General features: G+C 36.9%; 1 protein-coding gene across 1 annotated transcript in view; it reads right to left on the bottom strand.

The window, feature by feature from the left end:
- pemt (phosphatidylethanolamine N-methyltransferase) overlaps positions 1-24,322 on the bottom strand; it is a 73,803-nt gene extending 49,481 nt beyond the window's left edge. Inside the window, exons 1-2 of the mRNA XM_085283792.1 lie at positions 24,070-24,322; positions 22,192-22,299 (exon numbers count right to left, since the gene is read on the bottom strand). Coding sequence (XP_085139918.1) covers positions 22,192-22,299; positions 24,070-24,177 — 216 coding nt within the window. The 5' untranslated portion in view covers positions 24,178-24,322. The remainder of the gene's footprint in view (positions 1-22,191; positions 22,300-24,069) is intronic.
- Between the last annotated feature and the right edge of the window lie 297 nt (positions 24,323-24,619).

The raw sequence follows: 24,619 nt of genomic DNA, 5'->3' as shown, positions 1-24,619 counted from the left end.
ACAATACAGCATATCAGCACAAACACCTCAAACCAACTGTCAAGCACGTTGGTGGAGGTATAATAATTTGGACTTATTTTGCAGCCACAGTAACATGAACTCCTTTGTATACCTAAAAACACTGTGCAGTCCAATGTGAAGCCATCTGTCCAATAGGTAAAGCAACAATGATCCATGCACATTATCAAAGAAAGGTCTAAATAGCTCACAAAAAGAACGATGTGTTGCAAAACCCAAATCAGATGGTGTGGCATAAACAAATGCCTGCGAACCTCAATGAACTGAAGCAACTTTATACAGAAGAGTGACCAGTGCTCTACATGGGCCTGATATCCACTTACGAGGACATTATACTGCTGCTGTTCTATCAAAACTTTAAACGAATATCCTCATATATGGCTCTTATTTTTCTTAAAAACAAAAATAAGGTAAGAAAAAAAAAAAATCTGGCAATTCTTTATTTTTACATTCATCGGGCCCCAATATGCCCAAATATCAAAGAGAAATTAAAAATGCATGTCGTGGAAGAGTTCGGGTCAAGGTTAAACCATCTTATAAAGACATGTTGGGTTTTTTGGGGTTGAGTTCTACTGTGTCTTTCCCTCTACATTGACCTAAAAAATCCAAAGTAAACTTTAACAAGGAAAAAGTAACTACTGGCACAAGGACGATAAAACACTATAGATGAAATTGCACTGAATGCACTGCTGTTTGGATGTTACAATGCACCAACTACACATGCTCCCCAGGGAGCAGACTTCAAACAAGTAACAGCAGTAACTAATTGACCACGGTTTCTCTCGCTGTCCATGTCCATGCCAAAAGAGAATAATCATGACTTTCACTGGAAAAAAATTAAAATGACGACTTTGTATAAAGAAAAAAAAAAAAAAAAAAAACCCAACAAAAAACCCACAGTCTCATGGCAGTTTGTGCAAGTTTTCATTGATACGATTCACGTCGATGTACATAAAAATCTATCACTATAAAGGGCTAAAATTTCTACATTTGTGGCTTAGAGGGATTGACAGTAGAGCAAATCCTTTTGCTAGACACACGGATTATATACTTCATATGTATTATTTAAGTTTTAGTAATTTAATTTAATAAATATTAGGTCTTTATTTAAAATTATTTGGTTATTTTAGATTTAGGTTAGGACTATAAATTATTCTATCTACTGTAACTATCATGAAAAAAAAAAGATTAGCTTAGCTAGTCTTAGTAATCTCAAACCCAAAAAACATACCTCCATCATCCATATTAGCAGGCCATTTATGTTAGTACACTCTCTTCTGATCAGGCAGTGGGCCTCTAAGCCTCGTTCAGCCTGATTTGCAACCATTCACTGGGTGATGGCGTATGCTAAAAATATTCAGGTGTTCTGTATGCAGACTACTGATGTTGCTATCAAATCATCAATCAAGCGCTGAAACTAACAGCAGGCACAGATGAGGAGAGTACAGGCAGTGGCGCCACATTGGGAGAACTAGCAGCTCTTCAGCACAAATTCAATCAAGGCTTAGGTAACAGGCTACACCTGCATCCCCATCAGCCCACTTAAATCTGAGATACAGGAACTTGATTGGACTTCAAGTCAGGACAACAGATAGATGGAACCATGTCTAAGGAGCTGAAATGGGAAAACATAGTTAAAAGTAGCCCCAACTGAATATTACCTCAAGACACCCTCTGCAACATACTAGCAACAGAACTCCAAGCAGAATCTACGGCATGCATGGAGGTTATAATGACAGAATGTCACCTTGAACTTTAGCCTCATAAGAAGCTGAAAGTTTTTTGCATTTGTGTGTCTGTGTGTATTGTACACTGTATTAAAAGACATGTAATGGAGAACAACCTGCACACAGACTCAGCCAAGTACATTAATGCGTGGATGTGTGCCGTCCTGGAGTAATGAGGAGAAAGAGAACAAGAACATGGACAGGACACATGGATACACACAAACTGGTGAATATTTGATTAATTGTCTGCCAGGACAGAACACATGGAGCAAACTAAACTTACACATACGGATAGATTTCTGGAGTCCTGTAAGATTGAGATAAGACTGAACATAGTTTGAATCACTTATAATGTTATTGTGTGTGATCATTTATTGCCCCCAGCAGATGAATAACAAAAAAAACAATGCAAACAAATGATGCCTTTTTGCAGGCTGCTAGCAACAAATTGATCAAAGATACACTTTAAAAACCCAGTCTCTGATTAGTGGTTAGATACAATGCTACTTTGGTTAAGTATGAACAGAGATGGGCAGTAACGCGTTACGTGTTACTTGAAAAAAGTAATCAGATTACAGTAACGAGTAAAGTAAGGGATTACTATTGCAAAAACGGTAATTAGATTACCGTTACTTTCCCGTAGGAACGCTGCGTTACTAAAATCGTGAAATTTTTGCGAGAATGTCTCATGACAGTGACGTAAGCGAGTGCAACGTTCGTGACAACAGCTGTGTGCAGAGCAACAATGGATAACATATCGATTGTGGGAGAGAGTATGAGCGTGCAGCGTTTAAAGCGTGGAAGTACTGACCTTACTTTGAGTTTGATTCCATAAAAAGTGACAAAAACATAAGTGTCCGTTGTGCGTGGGAAGAAAACTTCTTTTTACACCGAACCCCCCCCCCCCCCCCCCAAACAAGCTCCGAGTGCGCAATGACGTAATGGGAAATTCACAGAGAAACTCGCGGATTCTTCAACTGACCGCTGCGGCACACCTGTGCCAGAGCACACCTCCGCCTACGCCACTACTGCTATACAGGTGAAAATAGAACAACAGGACCGCTGAGTCTTTGATTTTATTTATTTTCTGCTGTGTTTTACTTGCATCTATTTGAAAGACAGTGTAAAAACAAAAAATATTTTATTTCATGTGCTGGAATGTGCAGAAAATAGGTTTAAGTGTTAAACTAATTTCTTCCAGTCAGAGAATGTTGCATATAATTAAATTTTTGCTTGATGCATAAAGTTAAAAGATTAAAACTAATAAAACAAGTTTTAAAAAGAGACTTTTCCATTTGATTACATTTTGTATGATGGATTATGCAGAAAAAGTAGAATTGGGCTGACAGATCTATCGCTTTATCACCTATTCAGGTTGTAAATCGTGTTTTTAAAAAGTAACTAAGTAACTAAGTAATTAATTACTTTTGAAAATAAGTAATCATTAAAGTAACGGGATTACTTTTTTGGGGAAGTAATCAGTAATTAGTTACTGATTACTTTTTTCAAGTAACTTGACCAACACTGAGTATGAATGCACTGAGGAAGATATTGAAAAGTCTTGAAAGAAAACCTTCTTCACTCAGTTAGGACATTAAAAATTAATCACAGGTAGGTTGTCCATCCAGATTAAGTTCATGCAGTTGGCCTAGCTTGTCTCTGGACTTTAAGTCAACAGAAAATCTACTGAGAGAGCTGAAACTTCAGATATCTGTAAAAATTCCCATTGAGAAGTATGGAAACTTGGTGACCAGCTACAAGAAATGTCTGACAGATGTGCTTATTCCACCAAGCTGTAAATCAAAGACTTATTTCTGTCACAAGAATCTACATTATTTAGGTAACAAACAAACAAACAAACAAACAAAACGTCTATTAAAAATTACAGACCGCTTTGTAAATGGTAAAAATCATAAATTCACCAGGGGTCAAATACTTTTCCCCCACTGTCTATCTAAGTAGGTTCAAACACCTCTACAGTAATTATATGTTGCTCTAATCTTTTAGTAGTTGAGACTATTAATTCGTGGCTAATTATTCTATTTATTTTACAGGATAGAAAATAGTAACAGTAACAATGAAGGATACTTTTTGTACTAGTTTAAAGTCTAATGAGATCACGCCATAGGCGCAAGAGGACGACTATTATATCACCCCAATAATGTCACCAAAAAGGATTCAGCTGATATGCTTAAAGGCTTTGTAAACACAGACTTGAATGCACGCAGATGAGAAGACTAAAGGCCTAAATGCTCTCCTTGTATTACTTAGATCCAGGTCATAAAGATTAAAATAAGAGAACAAAAAGACGTAAAAACTGTTTGCTGCTTCAAAGCTGATGGTGTACCCAGTTTGTTGTGGTCACAGTTACATCACACTGCCCTCCAGGTGCAAAAACATTTTACACCGTGACCTTTAATACTCCGTCTTTATCCATTTTTGTTGGTGTTTGTTAAGTTCAGGACACACAAATAACGCAATGTCATCGACAAAGACTTTTGTTTTTTACAATTAATGACCTATGAAATCAGAACAGGAACTTTTCTGACAGTCCTTTCATCAGTATTATCCCGAAAATGTATTGTTATATAACTTTTTTTTTTGCTTATTAAATGAACAACAACAACAACAAAAAAAAAAAAACACATTTGGAGAATAGTTGCCTGATATAATTCACACATCATTTTTCTACATTTTTATGTAGACTTTTTAGTAACCATTCCATTACTAAACTGTTCGTCCTATACGGTTTTACAGCTATAACTTAAATACCACAATGCCAATTGCAAGGCAATAAAATGGATTTTCCATTAAAAATTGAAAGGTATACACCAAAGAAAGAAAAAAAAAACTACACTGGTTAGGATGAAGTTTAACAGGGGTATTCGAAAACCTGATGATGTTTTAAGGTAATATCAGCATTGATAATATGAAAATCCCAAATAATGGCATATGCATTATTTTCACAGATGATTTGTGCTGACATCAGCATTATTAACACAGAAGTCTAGTGTAGTATATTAATGATTGTGTCAATGTTCTGTTCTATTGATGTTTTAAAGAGTTCAAAGAAAGAAAGTGCCTATGTCTCCCAATCACTAATATATTCCTTTAATGTTCGGAGATGATCCAATGGAAACTAAAGTTTTTTTCCTAATTTGTGTGACCCTGACCTCGAAGCATTACATAACTAAAATGTTATTATGTTTATCCATATGATTGGAGGAGGATTGGCTGAAATCTTTGGCTTCTATAAGCTATAAAAACTTGAGATTTTAAGATATATTCGTGCAGTGATTGGCCTCATCAGTGACAACGAATCCAGCCACGGGCCCATCCATCTGGCCCATCAAGACTCACTCTCATTTCATCAGTCCATAAAACCTTAGAAAAACCAGTCTTGAGATATTTCTTGGCCCAGTCTTGACGTTTCAGCTTGTGTGTCTTGTTCAGTGGTGGTCGTCTTTCAGCCTTTCTTACCTTGGCCATGTCTCTGAGTATTGCACACCTTGTGCTTTTGGGCACTCCAGTGATGTTGCAGCTCTGAAATATGGCCAAACTGGTGGCAAGTGGCATCTTGGCAGCTGCACGCTTGACTTTTCTCAGTTCATGGGCAGTTATTTTGCTCCTTGGTTTTTCCACACGCTTCTTGCGACCCTGTTGACTATTTTGAATGAAACGCTTGATTGTTCGATGATCACGCTTCAGAAGCTTTGCAATTTTGAGACTGCTGCATCCCTCTGCAAGATATCTCACTATTTTTGACTTTTCTGAGCCTGTCAAGTCCTTCTTTTGACCCATTTTGCCAAAGGAAAGGACGTTGCCTAATAATTATGCACACCTGATATAGGGTGTTGATGTCATTAGACCACACCCCTTCTCATTACAGAGTTGCACATCACCTAATATGCTTAATTGGTAGTAGGCTTTCGAGCCTATACAGCTTGGAGTAAGACAACATGCATGAAGAGGATGATGTGGACAAAATACTCATTTGTCTAATAATTCTGCACTCCCTGTATAGCTCTGTGTAAATAATAATTCTGTACATTCGATAATTTTTAATCCTACAACTGTTTACAACTTGCATAGTTCCCATTTCTGTATAGCTGTATATCTCAGATTTCTGTAAAGTTATTTATTTCATATTCTGTATAGTTTTTCATATTTATATCCTGTTCATAGCCTGTACATAGCTTGTACTCACTACAGCCTGTACATACCTATAGTTATAGAATATTCACAACATACTTCATACCGTGTACATTATAACATACCATAATAGACCCATTTCTGTAATATACTCACATATCTATATTATTGCTAATATATATTGTAATATATCTATATCACTAAAGCACTTCTGGATGGATGCAAATTGCATTTCGTTGCCCTGTACCTGTGCATGTGCAATGACAATAAAGTTGAATTCTATTCTATTCTATTCAATTCAGTGTGTGATTTTGGAAACGTTATGTCTTTAATGTGACATCACAGGATGATGGATTAAAAAAATAACAAGTGTGGCATACAGCTAAGCCCATGCCTTTTTACATTATATTTTACCCGATATGGTTTCCTTCAAATTTATGTTAAGGTCAACTTTTACCTTGGGCCCTAACAATGAAGATCAACTTCAAAGGATTAGCCAACCTAGGTAGTCTTAAAGGCCTAGTATATTTTTATGAAGTTTAAAGACCTTGCAGACAATATAAAGTTTTAACTGATTGTCACATTTGGTGTGACTTTGACCCGATTTTCACTAAAATGATTTTCACCTCGAGCTCGAGGAAACTGCTAATAAACAGACAGACAGACAAATGGTACTGATTAAATACTCCTGGTCTTCTGTGGGAGAAAAATCCCATAATGACAAAAATTTAACTCTAAGCAGGAAACTTCGCTCCAGTCCTTCTGTGTAAAAAACTAAGTATATGGACGCCCGTGATTCAGTGACTTGTTGAACCACATTTAGCACCATTAACTTAACAAACACCATTTGTGACAAGCCTTAGCCGTTGGACAGATTACCGTGCATTTTACTCTGAAATAATTTGGTATACAGAGAAATTCATGGTCAACTAAGTAACTGCAAGTTGTCCAAGCCCTGTCAGTTGGTATGAGATGTTTATGCTGATATGCTGTGATTGTTTTTTGCCAAACATGGCACTATGCATTATGGCCAAACATCTCCACTTTGGACTTGCTGTCCAGTGGACATCAAATTCCAGAATTTGTGTAATTTGTTTAAATGCAACTTTGCAAACTCAGACACTGTGCCATGCTTTTTCTGTTTGTTTGTCCCCCCCACCCCTCTTAATTCCAGCAAGTTTGTACTTATTTGAAAAAGAAAGTTGTCAAATTTCTGTGAAAACAAAACATGACTATATCTTAAAGACTTTGTTCAAAAACTATGATGCTTGGGGCTGATTTTTTAGGCCTATTTGAAATGCCAGCATCAGTTTCTTTTAACTATAGCAAATCAAACAGCATATCAGACTTTTAATGTGACAACCAGAAGAAAACATCAACAATCTCGAAACTGTTTCCATTGTGCCCACTGGTGTGACTCACCAAAACATGCAGACATTAGCCTACGCTGTGTAGGTACATCTGAGGTCACGTCAACCTTGCAATCAGTGTAATTGATTGCAAGTAAAAAAAAAAGTCTAGTGAATAAAATCGTAAAAGCAATGAACTGTAACTTCAGTTCTTCACTCTAGCGATAAATACACGAGTATCTCTTGCATCGCTGAAACAAATGCATCTGCTGTTATTGACTTCAGTCACTTGAGGTCAAAATGCCCATGTGAACTTTCTGACTAGAAGACAAAGATGATGATTGTCAAATCTCTGGTTACGCTCATGGATCCAGCCATCTCTTTTAGCAGTAACACTCTACTAAGTCATTGCTATAATATCAGAGAGTACCAAACCCAAGTTGGTCTAAGCGAATTCACAGAATATTGCTGAAAAGGGTGTGGTCCTAAACTCGAGAGAGTCTCTAGTTGTCATCATTTTTGTTTCCCCCCCGACCTCTGCTGACAGCATTAGCTGATAAGCCCTTTGTTTCCTCAAATGTAGGTCACTGGGTCATCTTAATATGTAGAGAGAAGCTCACATGACTATTAATATGCTGTTTGCTCTAGCAGTTTTATCTTCACATACGGTGGGATTAATAATGCATGTGCTAGTGGCATAATTATTTTTTCCACTAAGACCAACCTCTATTTTTGAGGGGAGAACTGTACTCGATATGTTTGTGCCATTACTTTTTTAAAATACAAAACAATACATATTTATTCATCAAAATCAACATTTACTAAAACTAAACCAAAAGTTATTTACTTTATAACTTTATTATATTTACTGATTTTTTATCCAATAATCTGCTAAATAGTGCCATAGGTGGCCAAATAAGTTTTAGATTTCCCCATTTATTGTGATGGGGTGTACAGTCCTGCCATAAAGAGTCATAAATTACATTTGAACTGTTGTTCAAGAACTACCATTCCATTTCAATTACCTTAAAAAAACATTACTTGTAACATATTTTTACCATATTACACCATACTAATGCTTAGTACCCATATTTAAAACCTATTTTGAATTTATTACTACTATAACTAGTATGGTGTCCTTTCAGAATGGAACAATTGTGCACTGGCTTTGACATAACTAATGACGGGACAAAACTGATATGGTATCAGTTCAGGGTTTTATACTAGTGATAGTATATAGTTACTAAAGATAGCAAAGAGTTTGAGATTAGCTAAACAAAATGTCAATCCTACCAATGTCATCTTTAAACAAGCTGATATGAATGCTGTTACTTTTGTTGGTGAGCGTGAGTTTATCTGGGAAATGTCTGAGGTTTGTTTCGGGCTCCTCAACTTGACTGTTAATAAAATAGCAAGAACCTCTCAAAATCCGCACAACAGCAACTCTCTTGGTCCCACTTTGGACTTCATGTCCTAGCAGACTCTTGTCACAGTTCAGTGCACTGACGTATGGGTATGAACTCCTAAAACACACGTACATGTCTGTATCCGTTTCTCTGCTGATAATATTCAAGGACCTTAGAAACGAAGAAGAAAAGGTCAGGTGCAGGAGGACTAAAGAGGGAAAGGCTCAAAGATGTAGCTTAATACAGAAAAATAAGTGGCAGCCACAGAGTGGGGCAGTCAAAACTGGAGGCTGAAACACCATGTAATAGCTTCTATCTTAGGATCACTTTCAGTGACTGGCTTTGAAATAAACAAAACTGTATGTACTATACTTGATGTATTCGTCCCAGGATTTTGCTACTACATCCACATTACTTCAAATCTCAGCTTTCAGATTCAGATTCTTGGTCAGTCTCAAATGTCATTTGTAATCTAAATTTTTCTCTCAGATAAATGCCCACTCACGTGAAGTCTGTAATATTCTTGAGATTTATGATTGCGTGATTTTTATATATTAGTGCTATTTCTTACATTTGTAAACTCTAACATATTGTATTATTTAATTAGTTTAGTCTGTTACTGTTACTGTCTTGGAGCAACTGTAACCCACATAACTTCTTTAAGGATTAATAAAGTATTCTGATTCTGAAAAAGAAAATATCCATATTCACGCTGATAACACTCAGTGCAGTCAGGTGATTGATTACAAACAGGGGGGTATTCCTTTTTCTTTGTCCTTGTTTCATTGAACTAAATGGTGAGTTGTATCGGACGTGTTCATTTCATTTTATCGTAGAAAAATTAGCAACAATAATGTAAAGGGTACTAATGGAGATATAATTATTAATGCCTGATAAGTGATTAATTATTAATCACTTACCAGTCTCTCACATTGTTGCATAGAAATTATAGCCCATTTGTTTATACACAGCTCTCCTAAGGTCATGACACAAAATTCAACCAGGTGGATGTCTGAAGGTTTCAGTTATGTCAGCCAGGCTTTAGCCATCATCCAGATGGCCTCACATTTGACTCTCTGGTGTACAGAGGAGTTAATGGTTGACTCGAAGCCCAAATTATCACCCCTCCACCACCATGCTTCACAGTTGGTATGAGGCGTTTGTGTTGACATGCCGTGTTCTTTTTGAGAGAAGAGACATTCGCCCAGAAACTCTTCCAACATGCCATACCTACTCAGTCTTTTCCTAATTGTACTGTCACAAACTTCAGCATTTAACACATTGACTGAAGCTTGTAGAGTCTGATATGTAGTTAAATCTAGATTCTATCAATTATGTCTAATCTCTAAGGCCAAGCCCTATATACCACTTATGGATCTTAAAAAAACATATCCATGCCTTTGTTACATCCAGATTTGATTACTGTAATTCTAACTAACTAACTGCAGCTAGTTCAAAATGCTGCTGCGCATCTCTTAACTGGGAGTGGTAGGTTTGAGTCTATTACTCAAGTTCTTTCCGACCTGCACTGGCTCCCCATTAAATATCGCATTGATTTTAAAATCGTATTGCTCACTTTTAAAATCATAAATAGGGATGGGTAACGGTATCGGTTCTGACATAAACGGTAGTAACCAGATCGAAAAGCAGCGCACATTTCGGTGCTTTATTTCAGTGCTTTTTTTTCCTGAGATGTCATACACTTTAGATTCTAGCCAATCATTTTACGTTTCCGAGGATAGTAGGCGGGGCCAGGTACGTACGTTCTTTTAGAGCAGAGCTACAGATTAAAAATGACCAAGGCGAAGCGGTCAAAAGTCTGGCTGTACTTCACAGCAAAATATGCAAACTCAGCAGCCTGCAACAAGTGCTTTAAGCTGATACTGTGATACTGTCAAAGGAGGTAACACCTCAAATCCGATGAAACACCTGGCGACGCATAGCGTTTTTTTTAAAAGCCGAGAAATGTGCCGTATTTGATAGCTTGCTGCGAGACCTCACACCGAGCATATCTACTGCGGGTGTGTTGCCTGTTATCAGACCCGGAGTTAGCAACATCCCCAAAAACAGAAGAGGAGAATCCTGGCCCCTAGCCCTGCCAGTGTAGCAGAAATGATGAGGATGATGATGCAGCAGCAGCCGTTCTTCTCTGCGTGAGTAGCTTAATGTTGTTCGTATGTAATTTACGTTGAGTAGGCTAACCACGTTATTAAATTAATGCATGTAAGGTGAACTAGCAAATATCATCATAGCTACATGCGGCTGTCTTCTTGTTTGCAGTTAAACAGCTAAACATGAGAGGTTTTTGGACAAAGTTTGTGTTTTTTCCATTGTTTAAGCACTGCTTCCAGCCAAGAGTGATGCCATAAATCCCCTATAGCTGCAGAAAAGGCTAAGCTTGTTATCTTTTTACAAAAAAACAGCTGAACATGAGAGGTTTTTGGACCAATTTTGTGTTCTCCATTCTTTAAGCACCGTTTCAAAAGTACCGGTTTGGCACCAGTATCGGATAAAACCTAAACGATACCCATCCCTAATCATAAATAATACCGCGCTCATCTATCTTACTGATCTCAGCTTTTATACCCCCAGGAGAGCGCTTATATCAGCAGGTCAAATGCTCCTGGTGTGACCTAGATCTCGGCTTAAGACCAGAGGTGACCGCACATTCGCCTTCATTGCACCCTAACTGTGGAATAGTCTGCCTCAAGCTATTTGCACATCTGATTCAATTCAATCTTTTAAATCTTGATTAAAAACTTGTTTATTTAGCCTAGCCTTCCCTGCTTCCTAGAGCCTGCATTTGTAAGTGTACTGTAATTGATCTTTTTGCTCTGATTAATGTTTATAATGATTTAACCTTAAGCCTTTTGGCTTGTGCCTACTGTACCTGGTGTATTACTGGTTAGTTATGTCTCCCACCTGTCACTATATTTGTATCTATTTGTATCTGTTATTGCTCTTAATTACTTCTTTGGTATACCTTTGGTTTTTAAATGTGCTATATAAAGAAAATTGTATTGTATGTAGTTCTTGGGTTTTTTGCAAATTGTCTGAACATTGGTATGACCTTTTGGTGTTATTGTTCATTCTGCTATGGACCAGAAATTATTTTATTATGTTCTGATTTATAAAACCTTAGAACTAAAAGAGGATTTACTTTCTTTTAAGGTCTCTCAATAGGGCACGTGTATCTGCTCCTCTTTTGATATCATTCAAGTGCCAAAGGAAATGGAAAGTGAGAACAAAAGGACAGATGGAGGACTAAAAAATATGTGGTAGTCATAGAGCAGGTCAGTCACAAATAGAAGCTAAAACACTGGTAGGTAGGTAGAATCAGTACAGCAGGTACTTGTGGTGACAATAACAATAAACGAATAATAATAATAATAATAATAATAATAATAATAATGCTAAGTGTGAGCACTCACTGCATTTGGTACAGGTCATTACTCCCATAATGTCGGGAGCACAGAATTCTCTAATGGTGAAGGACTAAGCTTTATCTTCATTGGCTCTGCGGGGCCACCCCAGTAAAACAATCCCATAGCATTACCTGTCCTCCAGCAAATGTTACAGTGGAGTCAGGCAGGTAAGGAAGCAGGATTCATCACTCTACAGAACACAGTTCTCCTGCTCCAGAGTCCAGCAGTGGTCTGTTTTGAATTCTGTAGTTATTGAGTCTGTAGAACATTACACTGCATTACCTTGGCACTTGATGACTCCACACTGTAAGTTTACATAGTCTGCTGTTTCATCACTGAATTGCTCTTAAATGCTTCCATTTGCAACAATTAAACTTAGAGTTAATCCTGGATTATCTCGGAGGGAAGAGGTTTCACACACTGGTGTGCAATGGTGGCATCCTATTACAGTACTGCACTATTTTGAGCTTTTTGGAGTGAACCATTCTTTCCCAACTGTTTGCGGTACGTGTCACAAACAGTTGTGAAGGTGGGTCAAGGTAGGTACTTAAGTTTTGTGGGAGTCTCATGGCAATGGGACCGATACCTGACTGTAGAGATTGTGAGGTGTTGACCAAAACCTTTGTCCGTATAATGTAATTTAATAATAAGAGCTTTTTTATTCTGTTACCTCATTATCTATATTTCCTTTTTCAAACTTCAGAATCTTACAGTCTATCTCCTGGCAATCAGTCATTTACAGCAAAGACAATGTGTTACATCATTTATATGAGCCCTGTCCAGGTTCAAGTAGACTTTGTCAGGCCCTTTTCCACTAAATATAAGCAAACTGTTTTGCAGACAAACATTTTTAAGGTCATCAGAACATGCTTTGCATAAAAACCTTCTTTACCTAGAGCCTGAAGTCAAGTGTGAATTCTAGCTGGAATGTGAGCTCAAGGTAGATAAACCAAGAAAAGACAAGCTGACCACTTTCCTACCAATGAATTAGATACATAGCTCGAAAACATGCATGTAACGCTACCTAAAAAAGATTTCTATGAAAACAAAATGCGAATGAAGCATTTGTTTTACAATATGAGCAGAAATGTCATCTACACAAACACATGGTATAATGTACATGGCTGTTGCCATGGAAACTCATTCAAGGGTTTCAGTGATGATAGATGCAAATGTAAATGGCACATAAATAATGCTTTAAAGATATCCGTGTCAACAACCCTTTTCTTTCACCTAGGTGCTAGTTTTAGAAAGAGAGGATGTAAGCAGAGAGCAGAAAGAGGAGTGTGGCACACAAACCTGTCCATGACTGCATAACCGTGACTTGACTGCTTTGCCTGCGATTCTTTTGAAATAATAAAGTTTGTATAAGGTTTCAGCTAGAGATGGACCGATCCGATATTACGTATCGGTATCGGTCCGATACTGACCTAAATTACTGGATGGGATATCGGAGAGGGAAAAAAAATGTAATCCGATCCATTAAATATTAAAAAAAAAAAGCACCTCACAAAACTTGTGACATGGCTTAACTCTGCTCATAACCGCTCATAGCACATCGGAGCAGTATGCATCACGTGATAGAGCGGCTGTAGCGTGCAAGGCCTGTTGTCTGGTTGAGCATTCGGAGCCTCGCTACCATTTCATCTCCGAGGAAGTTATCCCAGAGAGAAGTAAAGCAAGTGTGTAAGTTCATCTCTGAATGTTTGTAAAGCATTCCAGCGTTAAGCTTAACAACCGATATATGGAGCGACTGCCTCTTCTCTCTCTCTCCCTCTCCTGCTGCTACTTCAATCATGAAACTGATTAATGATCAGCTGTTCGGCTTTTCCGTCGCAAGTCCGTCTCTCTTGTTTGTTTATCGCCCACTTTGCGCCAGAAAGAGGAAACCAGCGGGTGAACAACAGCAGCATGTTTAAGCTTGATAAGCTGTTGTTAGAATTAATTTATTATTACTTTCTACACCAGGATCCTTTTCTAGCTGACGGCTGGTAACTGTGCAGGGGCGGATGTAGCAAAATTTAGCCAGGGGGGCCGATAGGGCATTAACAGGGAAAAGAGGCACAGAGACATACTTTTCTTTCTTATTCTCATTTAAAATGTCTAGCTTTTAATAAATAATTATCTGAATCTTACACCCAAAGTTTTAATCTGATGTAAAATGTATAGAAGTCCATTACTGTATATAGTAACTATTAAGTCTAATATACCCTAGTAAGCTATAGTACTTTTTCCTTTGGGAAGGTACCATCTGTGCAGTCTGCAGTTCTGTTGAAGAAAGATGTTGAATCTATTTAATTATTCTTGAAAAATAATTTATTTCTGTGCATTTTTTTTCACACTGCATCAAATTAAAGTTGATTACGTCGATAAGACATCATGAGGTGGAGGGTGGTTCCCTTTTTTTTTTTTTTGCTGGGAGTTTGCAACCCTATTAGTTAGGTTGCTTACTCTTTAAAATACCAGAATAGGGAGGATAGAGTAGGTTTAAGTTTATTAGATTGATCAGTATTGCTGAACTATGAAATATTTTGGGTGTAGTGTATTTTTTGCATACAGGTATAACAGAATAGCTTTAGTGGGGTTTTTTTTTTGCTTGAATTTGAGTATGAACTTATACAAAATGCAGCAAGATATTAAAAAACAGTTTTATTGATTAAAAAAACACTATATGGGATTCATATCGGTATCGGCCGATATCCAAATTTATGATATCAGTATTGGACATAAAAAAGTGGTATCGTGCCATCTCTAGTTTCAACTAAAAACTTTGAGGTACAGGAATGACAGGCTAATATGAATTACTTGAGTCTTTCCGTCATCAATGCCTTAGTGGTTATGCAGATGGGGCAGTGTGGATGAGAGAGCAAAAAGTAAGAGTAGAGCAGAAAAGCAGAGATATAACACTATGTGGAATGGTGGTTGATGACGAATCTACTGAGAGATGTAAGAGAACAAAAACAAATCATCTGATCTGGATCTCTCTTAAAAAAAAAAAGTAAAAATCTAGTACTTTAAGTGGTGCTACCCAACACAAAACAATTACTATTTTTTGTACAAATTTCTTCAAACCAGTGTAATTTTGAAAGTTAATTTTGATTTAGTTTTATTCATAGTCTTTTGACTGAAATGTCATTTAGTTTCAGTTATAATTCAAGAATCTGAATTCTTTCAGTTTTAGTCGGCTAATCATCATCAGATTATAGTAGTCTGGCTTTACTGCACAAAGAGATTGATGAACGTGTCAATACATTTCATCATACTCCTCGTGCATTAGGTTTTATTTTGTTTTCATCTTGTTTTCATCAAAAAAAAAAAAACTATGATGAAAATTATTGGTCAACAAAATTAACACTTTTGATTGAAGTGGTATGACTGTAAAAATGTCACAGATTATAAAGCTTACACACAGGACAATTAAGCCCATTCTAGCTCCTAAAAAGCACACCCATCATTTAACACTACATCCAAGGCTTTCAGAAATTACACCATGCATGTCTATGCAATCAATACAACTTGATTATAAGAGATGATTCACATGTAAAAATCATGAGTAATTAAAAAATTCCAATGTAATGCTAATTAGCAATCATCACAGTCAGTGTTGCACTGCAGTTAAGAGCATTTTTTAACATATATTTCGAGTTAGAGAAATTTAAGAGGCTTATCCCTCAAAACTGTAAATACAAAAAAGTTGCACAAACTAGTTTCCCACCACAGGAAATTTATTTTGAGTGTCTTCATAGTTTTATTTTTGAAATACACCAATTTTCATATACTGCAGGAAAAACAAAAATAAATATTATAATGCAAATTTGCAAAATAACAGCATATGCATCAAAATAAACTATTTCCAGCAGTGCAATATGAGTCCTAAGCATCCCAGAAACGACACAGAAAGTCATAAACTCAAACATAACTTTTAAAAACACAAGTATGGGCTCATAAGGCCCCGATCGTAAAAAACTACATTTCCGCAAAATGACGTCACTTCCGGTTTCGGGCAGCTCATGGTGGACATGCGACAGTTCACGCTGATGGACGTAGGAAGTGTTATGAACAGCTGATCGGATCGGCGAAGCGTGTTTCTGGAATATTGTGTTTTTGTTGCTGCAAGTGCTTTTTATGCAGTTTTTGCAAAGCTATATGTGGAAGGAAACTGTGACCCAGGACAAGCTGATGGCATAAGATGTAAGTACAACTCCTCCGGTTTCATATGCAAAAAAAAATTATTGCGCTAGCTTACGTGGTTGCAGAGCTGCCGGGATTTAAAAATAGTTACGCAAAACAGAGCGTGCCCGCTCCGACCGGCTCTAAAGGGTTAATCATTCAAGGTTATAAACCTGCACCTAACTGACAACCCATTTTAGATTGTATCTTTGGGTACTTTGTTAGTAACAGCCTATCACAAAAACACTATCTGAATCTATGAAAAATGCCAAAGATAATGAGATAACAATTCAACAAGCCTAAAATAGTGTTGTTATTTTTTTTTTTAGCTAGTAAGGTTAATGCTATAGAGCAATTAGCCAAAAACTTGGCGTATGTCAGCATGGTATGCAGTGTGATTTTAAAAATGTGAGAAAACTGGACAAGTGGAGGCATAAAAAGAAAAAGTATCAGGTGAACAGTATCTGAAAGTCATGTCTTAGGAAATGAGAAAGAAAAAAATCCATCTACTGTTCGCTGAAGCATCAGCAGAGACGGTTCAGGGGAAAGGTTGTTACAGCAAAGGTACTTGGGAGAAAAGGCTGAAGTATGTCAAATTACACCCAATCAGTGGCAACGGGTCTAATAGACTGATGAATACAAATGTGACATTTTTGGTTCAAATGTTGAGAGTTATAACAGTCAGTTTCTACAGCTATCTTCACGGTTTGGTTTAGATTGATGATCATTTTTTTTGATCATATGATTATTGATTGTTACAGAGTTGTAAAATATCATAGTTTTATGATATTTATCATGGTTATAAATCACTGGTTTGACATACGGTAGGGGGGTTTCTCTCTGACATGCGTGGGACAACTTCTACATTCCAATATGAAGTTTTATCAATAGTAGCCATTAGAAGATGGCAACTCTAGTATTATTTGTTGTTTTCTGCAAAAATCAAGTCTGTTTTTATCATGTTTGTTGAGCATGTGTTAGCAACAGCCTCCGATTTGTGTTTGACCAAAGGTAGAAGGTTGGACATCCTGATATGTTTGTGTTTTTCCTCCTGATGTAGAGCAGTTAACCAACCTTGCATTTTAAACACCATTACGATGTTTAATTTGAAGATTAACTGAAGCGCGCCTCGACTTCACGTTGTAACAGGGCAGCTGCTCTGTGCTTCATCTCATTTTAGTTACATCATCCGATTCAGTATAAACGTTGGAACAGTTCAGGGATATTTTGTTGCATAAGAAACACGATTTGGAAACACTAGCATAGCGTGGCCTCATATGGTGATAAAAAACAGCTTTTCTTTATTTGTGTAAAGTTTGAGTGCAAATGGGATAAAGCTTCCTGACTGGTACCTGCCAAGCTGCGATTGCTTTTTTACAGGTTGAACCACGTGTGGGTGCACGTATTCAGTAGTACCTCACTGCAGACTTATACCTCTATGCTGAGACTTTTAATAGGTACCTGGAGTTTTCTAATAAAAAGCTGTGTGACCAGGAAATACTGATTTTTTTAGCACTCTATAACAACTTCTACAGAATGTCTCTCACCTCCTGATAGAACATTTCAGTTACATGTTGCTTTATATATAGAAAGGTGATTTTCTCCCAGTTCATTTAACTATTTATGATACCTTTCCCTAAGACAAATCTAAAAATATGGCAGTACTTTTTAAATAAAGTTATTTATAACTTAGTTCAGATTAGTTTATATCTTCACATGCTGAAAAAGAAGGACACCCACATTGTTGGACCAGCGTTTAATTGTGTGTCTGAGGTAAAATGCTACTATTGTATTTCCTGTACTGGTGCACACTTTGAGCACTTGCTGTCAGACACAGTGATCTGTTAATTTACATGTGAAGAAAAAAGAATAAAATTAGCCGTGCAAATTTTTCCTGTGAAATTAAGTGGTTGATATGAATGATATTTGTGCATTTGGTGCTTTTCAGAAGTGAAAATAAAACCAGATAATGGGAGGAAATACTTTACACAATTTTCACACTTGAATATGAAAAACAGGTAAATAGTTGGGGTTCACCTAAAAGGTTTTCATACCTTTAAGCATTGATGATTCCTTTCTAGATGAGCAATCTGGTTATTCTATAAGCATTTATGCACCATCAGAGATGTAGTCTGTAAACAAATTGCTGATAACAAGCGGACTAGCCGCTCCCCTCTTTCATGTTTCCCAAAAGACAATTTCAATTAATCTGACCAAAGAACAGTTTTCCACTTTGCCTCAGTCCGTCTTAAATGAGCTTCAGCCCAGAGAAGATGGCAGGTTTCTAGATCATGTTATCTGCATAAACTGTGTTCACAGACAGTGATTTCTGAAGTATTTTGAAATGTCTGGTCCAAACTAGACTTATTAAAAAAAACCTACACATAAAAAATGAAATTTTAAATAACCATCAGCATTTTTGTCAGTCAGTTTGGTAATAAAATGTAAGTGTGCAGAAAGAAGGACTGTCCTTATTTTCCTGACATACTCAAACAGAATAGAAATGTCTTCTTAGGAGATCACATCTAAAGAATTTGGTCCCAAAGCCAAAAGAGGGCTGGGAATGTCTTCCAAACTGTTCTTCAGTTGCCTTTAGTCTTACCCGGACATTTAGGCTCCCTCTGAATGTGCAGCAGGAAACAATTTGCGTTCTTATAAGTATTTCTTTTGTCACAATGCAGTGTGACTGTGACCTACTGTAAATTCTGTCACCTAAAAAAATCTGCAGACAGTAGACAGACCACAGGATAATTACTGGGTCGTTCCAAACTGCAAAACATCTTCAGCTCAGACGCTTTTGCTTTTACAGACTCTCCTGTCAATTCAACCATCTCCTGTTGTGTTAAACAACTAACAGGGCACCGTGTACCTCACACTGCAGCTGTTAAAGCAAAAGTAGCTTCATGTCCTTGCTCACTAATAATAAAGTAGACTGGCAACTTTGAAGTATGAGAGTGTTGGAAGCTTTCCAATTAAATGCTCATCCTTCTTAGAGATAATTCAGGCTACAACATCTCTAGGGTACATTTTTACTTTGACTGTGTTAAAATAAATTAAGTAGTCTAAAAATATTATATGCTAATAGCATATAAATAATATCACACGTGCCAGATTGCAACTTTAAAGGTTGGTTAAAGTTATTGGACTGTATGTAGTGCTGGTGTTTACAACACAGAAGGCCATTATGTTGTCAGAGAATCTATTTAAAATGCCCCCAAAGGCACCAACGGCACAAAAACTAAACATTGAGGTCTAGCTTGATAATTTGAAGTAATAGATGCTGTCTAGGCTATGTCAGTCAAAGTGGCCACGCTCCTTATCAAGGGTTAGGGTGCAATGCTGATGCACTGGTGCCTTTGTTAACCAGCCTTAGGTTGCCACTAGTGGAACTGCAGTTTTTGACTTTTTGACGCTTTCATCAGGTAGCCTGCTTTAATAAAACTTGTCAGAAACTGAATTAAACGTGTAGATGCAAATACACTTAAAAAAAAAAAAATGGCAGCTACCAAAACAACACAAAAAATAAATTCTGGCATGTTTATATGTATAATATTACTTCACTGTATCATTATACATATTTGTGTCTTTATACATTCATAAGACGGCTAACCCAAAGCAGAAACATCCCATCTAGAAATGGCCACTTCTGGCACATAGATAATAATGGATAAAATACAATAAACTACCTTCAAAGTAGAAATTCTCAAACTGGTGTTACATCACATTTCACCTCTTTAATTATTATTCATGCTGTTCTCATTGTAGCAAACTTTTTCCTAACAGCTAAATTAAATTCAAAGTTAGCAGCTAGTTGGTAACAAAAACAAAACAAGAAAAAAAACCTGTAAAATTGTCAATCAATTTAACAGTCAAATATTTCTTGGAAATGCATCTATTGGATCAGTTAGCAAGAGGAAACTTATCTAATCCAAACATCCTCTAGCAGTATTAGCTGCAAAATACCTCCATAACTCATCTATTATATTAATTCACAAAAAGAAAAAGTGAACTGGGAGTGTAACATTTACTTTTCCACTACCTTCTATCAAATCAGTCTGTACAATCATCTTCCTTATTCTTTAGGTGACAACAAAGGGATTGTCATTTCTTCTTAAAATCCCACTGGCAGTTCCTTTAGCCTGATGTTGGGGTAGAGAATAACACCATCCATCCCAAATGTGTTGAGTCACTCTTTAACAAGATAATATTCCAATAAAATCTAATTAAACCTCCATCCAGAGTAGTCACAACTTTGACAATTACCGCGCTGTAGCTCAAACAGAGGAGATAATAAAAAAGTGAAAAGTTTGATAACCTTTCTATATGAGCAAATCCTAACGCTGTTTGTCTCACATTATAGCCACTTAAAGCTTCTATTGCATCATAACGCTGAAACAGGATGATTTGAAATGAGTACCTCAGTGACATTTACTTAAATGCAGATAATTGGCTTCTCCTTCCATAAGACAAACATGCTGGGGCTTCTTGCTGGGCTGTGCAGGTGTTATGGTGGATAGATTAAATGGCCAAGTGAGTCATCATTAAAAGGTTAATTAAATGAATTTCGAAACCCGACACATGAACCAGTTGGAGCAGTGAAACTCTAGTTAAATTAGGCCAATTTCAGAGAATAATTCCACTGCAGAGTAATTTATTATTATTATTGTTATTATGAAAGTTAAGCAGCAGCATCATAGAGTAAATGAAGGCTGCTGGAGCCAATGAGACATATGAAAATGCAATATATCTGTTTGACCTCTTGTGAAGTTTTAATTAAAGATGTATAGATATATATGCATGTTTTTTAATCTAACTAATGCTTACGTACTTTAGATATTAATATGTTGAGTTGGCTTTATGTAACATAATGTTGTATTTACAGTATTATGTAGACTTGCAGATATAATTAGACCACAGTGTTGACTTAATTGTCTCAATAACTACCATCAGTGGGAAAGACGTGCGCACTTATGCCTGCACTTGATACCTGGAGCATCTGTGGAGCGTCACGTAAAAGTTTATGTAATGAGTCTTTACCCTCTGATGATGTAAAGGACTAAAAATATGAATGCAGACTCTTCCTTAGTTACTAATCTCCAACACGTTGACTCCCATACTGCTATTAGCCAAAAACATGACATATCTCAGCATGCTGTGCAGTTAGTCCTTAAAAACGTGAAGAAAGTGGACATGTGGAGGGCAAAGGAAGAACAGGGAGGGCAAAAGAAAACCATTTACAGCAGATTAATAATACATAAAAGTCCTATCATTAACAAATAGGAAAATAAACAGCAAAGATATGACACAAGACCTGAGGGCTGCATCTGCCCCTCCACCTACTGTTCACTAAAAGCTCATCAGAAATGGTCATCAGAGTGGCTGTTAAGGAACCATTTTTAAGAAAGGGAAACATGGAGAAAAGGCTGAAGTACGCCAAATTACAAAACAAAATCTGTGGCTTCTTTTGACTTGGAAGAAGACAAAAAAGAGAGACAACAGTGAGTGTCTAAAGGCATCTGTAAAACAATGGAGGCTGTGTCATGGTTTGAGGCAGTGTTAATGACCCTGTTAAAGTTCAGATCTCAACCTGATAACTCGTATGCTGATGACCTACATTTGTTATGCTAAAAAACGCAGAATTAACACTGAAGCCATCTTGGAAGCTACAAATCCTATTTGCAATAACAGGCCTCCAATCCAACTGTTTGGTTCGATTTTTATTTTATTTTTTTTAAGTATTGACTTTTGCTGTTTGAAGGTAACCGTCACAGGTTTCAAATCGAAAAGTCTAACAAAAATTTATTGGAAAACAATTGCTCTTTTTGGCAATGGAAGAATAAGGTTTTGATTGCACAGGATGAGAAGTACACACATTAAAACTAATATACACTCTTTTTTAGTAGCTAAAAAAAAAAGCTCTAATACAATCTAGAGCAGCACTTACCACATTCCAAAATAAAGGGTTAAAAAGGATGGCAATCACAGCAATACACAAGCGGGAGTCGTAAACATGAATGTGTTTTAGGAAGGCTTCCAACAGCGTCAAGTCCATCTGAAAGAAATAACCACGGGAAAATAAGAGAAACAAAAAATTGACTTGTCAATTAAGGTCACATCCATTCCATATAACATGACAATAATAGCAGATGCACCTTGTTAACCAAGCTAACTAGCCAGAACTAGCATTAGATGACAAGGCCCTGGCTCTACCGGCCAATTCCAAGCAAAGTCTACAAAACAATTTTCAGCTCATCTTTCATATACAGTCTATTACACATTATACAACCATCTTCCCTAATCTGACCAAAGTGTCCTTGACTTATGGTTTGAACTGGCCAGTTACCGCGTAGTCATGCTATATCAAAAGCTTTCGTACAGCGCTTTGATATTGAATAAGCAGGAGCAAAATAATCACAGATCACACAGTGAAACACGCTGAAGGGTGTAAAGATTACTTAATTAATTAATTTTTATGAAGTGCAGCAACAGCGATAAGATTTCTTTCAAAAACAGTAGGCTCCTCTGTGTGGTTTTCCACTTTATATCCATTGGCGCCAGTGATGGAAAGCAATAAAATCCGTCCTTAGGCTAATGCCCTCTGTTTACTTTGGGTGTCTTCTGTGTTCTTCACAGTGTCAGCACCAAAAGGGAATTATAGCCAAAAGTACTGTGAGCCATTTTGCAGTTAGTCAACAGGAAAGATCTGCAGACTTCATGACAGCATCGTGACTACATAAAATTTACTTCTTTTCAGCCTGAAGGCTTTGCTAAAGGAATGGTCTGGATTACAAGAGCTTGGAGGGGTTTGCAAACCCCTCTCTTGAAGAGGGGTTCTTACATTACAGGGGTAAAACTGAATAAAACTGGCAAATGGTAAGTAAATATCTGCCAAGATTTAATGGAGCAGGACAAAAGGGTGGCAAAAACACTTCACACTACCGTGTGTTTTAATTAAAAAGGCTAATCACAGCTAATCTTTTATCTGGAAGGATAAGAAAAGTGAAAAGGGAAATTGAACAGGTTAGCATTACTTTGTTGAGATATATGCAGCAGATAAGATATTACATGCTCACAAGATTCTGTAGGCTAACAGCTTACACAATTACATTTTTGCATTTTTCGTCTTTACATATATTTATATTTGTCATGTGTGGAAATGAAGCTAAACGTCTGCACAAAGTTGCCAGCCATCAACAGATACATACACAAATTAAAATATGAAAATAAATTTTAAAAAAAATTACATTTAAAAATGTAAATAAAAATATGATGGGCTGAGTTAGATAAATATAATATATAAATAAATAACACCTAATCATTTTTTTAATTTACTAAGACATATTTCGTTTATGGATATGGAAAATGTAATGTTAAAATGTTCTGCTTGGTATTTGTATTATTACTTCAATAATAATGAACTTATCTTTGAAATGCACAATTTAATAGCTAGCAAACATGGCACTTTCCCTGCTCCATTTTTCAACCTGCGCCGGTTACATAACCTCTTCTGTTTTAATCAAAATAAGAGCATAACAATACCCTGCATGTCACAAAATATACATGTTATGGCTCAATTAAACAGACAAGAATTGTTACGTCTGTGTTTTATGCTGAAACTGCATTGTACTGGTCATAGTAAACACGTGTTCTCCGAATGAAGAAAGTCGTGCATTTATTTTGAAATTACCAACTGTACCGACTGTGTTTTCCGGCGGTCAGCGCTCAATAGTTCAGTCGGTCTGTCAAGAGACAAATGTAGCTTCTCAGGGAAGCGGAGCTACGTTACGCGGAACAACTTCCTGTGACACGGCTTCACTTTTACCTTGGAATAATCGACGTTGTTGAGCCCTCCGCAGCAGTCGAGCAGCGCGGGGTGGTTGTCTGTAGCAGGACTGTCGTTCCGCTCAGCGTCTGCGTTGCTGTCACTCATATACACGCAGAGTGGACGCTAACGGACACGCAGCACTCACACACCGGCGCGGAAGATAAGTGTTGCATAATAAACAGAGCAAAGTTCTAATTTATCACTAAAAAGAGGCGGCAGTTGTGGGTATCTACACATGTCCAGATAACCTCCAACCTTGCAGTGCATTGTGGGAAATGCGGTTCAATTTATTTATTTTACTTTATTTTAATTTTGCAGATGAAGAAAATAATAACAAAATAATGTTTTAATATTTATTTGAATATGTTCTGTAAAATACACCTGAACATTTAATATTTGATTTTTTTATGTCCTTTTTTTTCCTCTTCTGTAGTAAAAAGGATCGCCTGTCGCTCTAGAGTGACATCTGCTGGCTTGAAAAAAATAACCTGTAGGACTCCCTCCCAGCTATAACCTCTATAAACCGTTCAGTTGTAAAACATATCAG

Source organism: Mchenga conophoros, linkage group LG8 (genome assembly GCF_057382185.1).
Source record: "Mchenga conophoros isolate Kocher_MC1m ecotype Shallow Benthic linkage group LG8, M_conophoros_male_GT1.1, whole genome shotgun sequence".
Classification (NCBI taxonomy): Eukaryota; Metazoa; Chordata; class Actinopteri; order Cichliformes; family Cichlidae; genus Mchenga; species Mchenga conophoros.
This window is presented reverse-complemented; position numbering and strand designations above follow the sequence as displayed.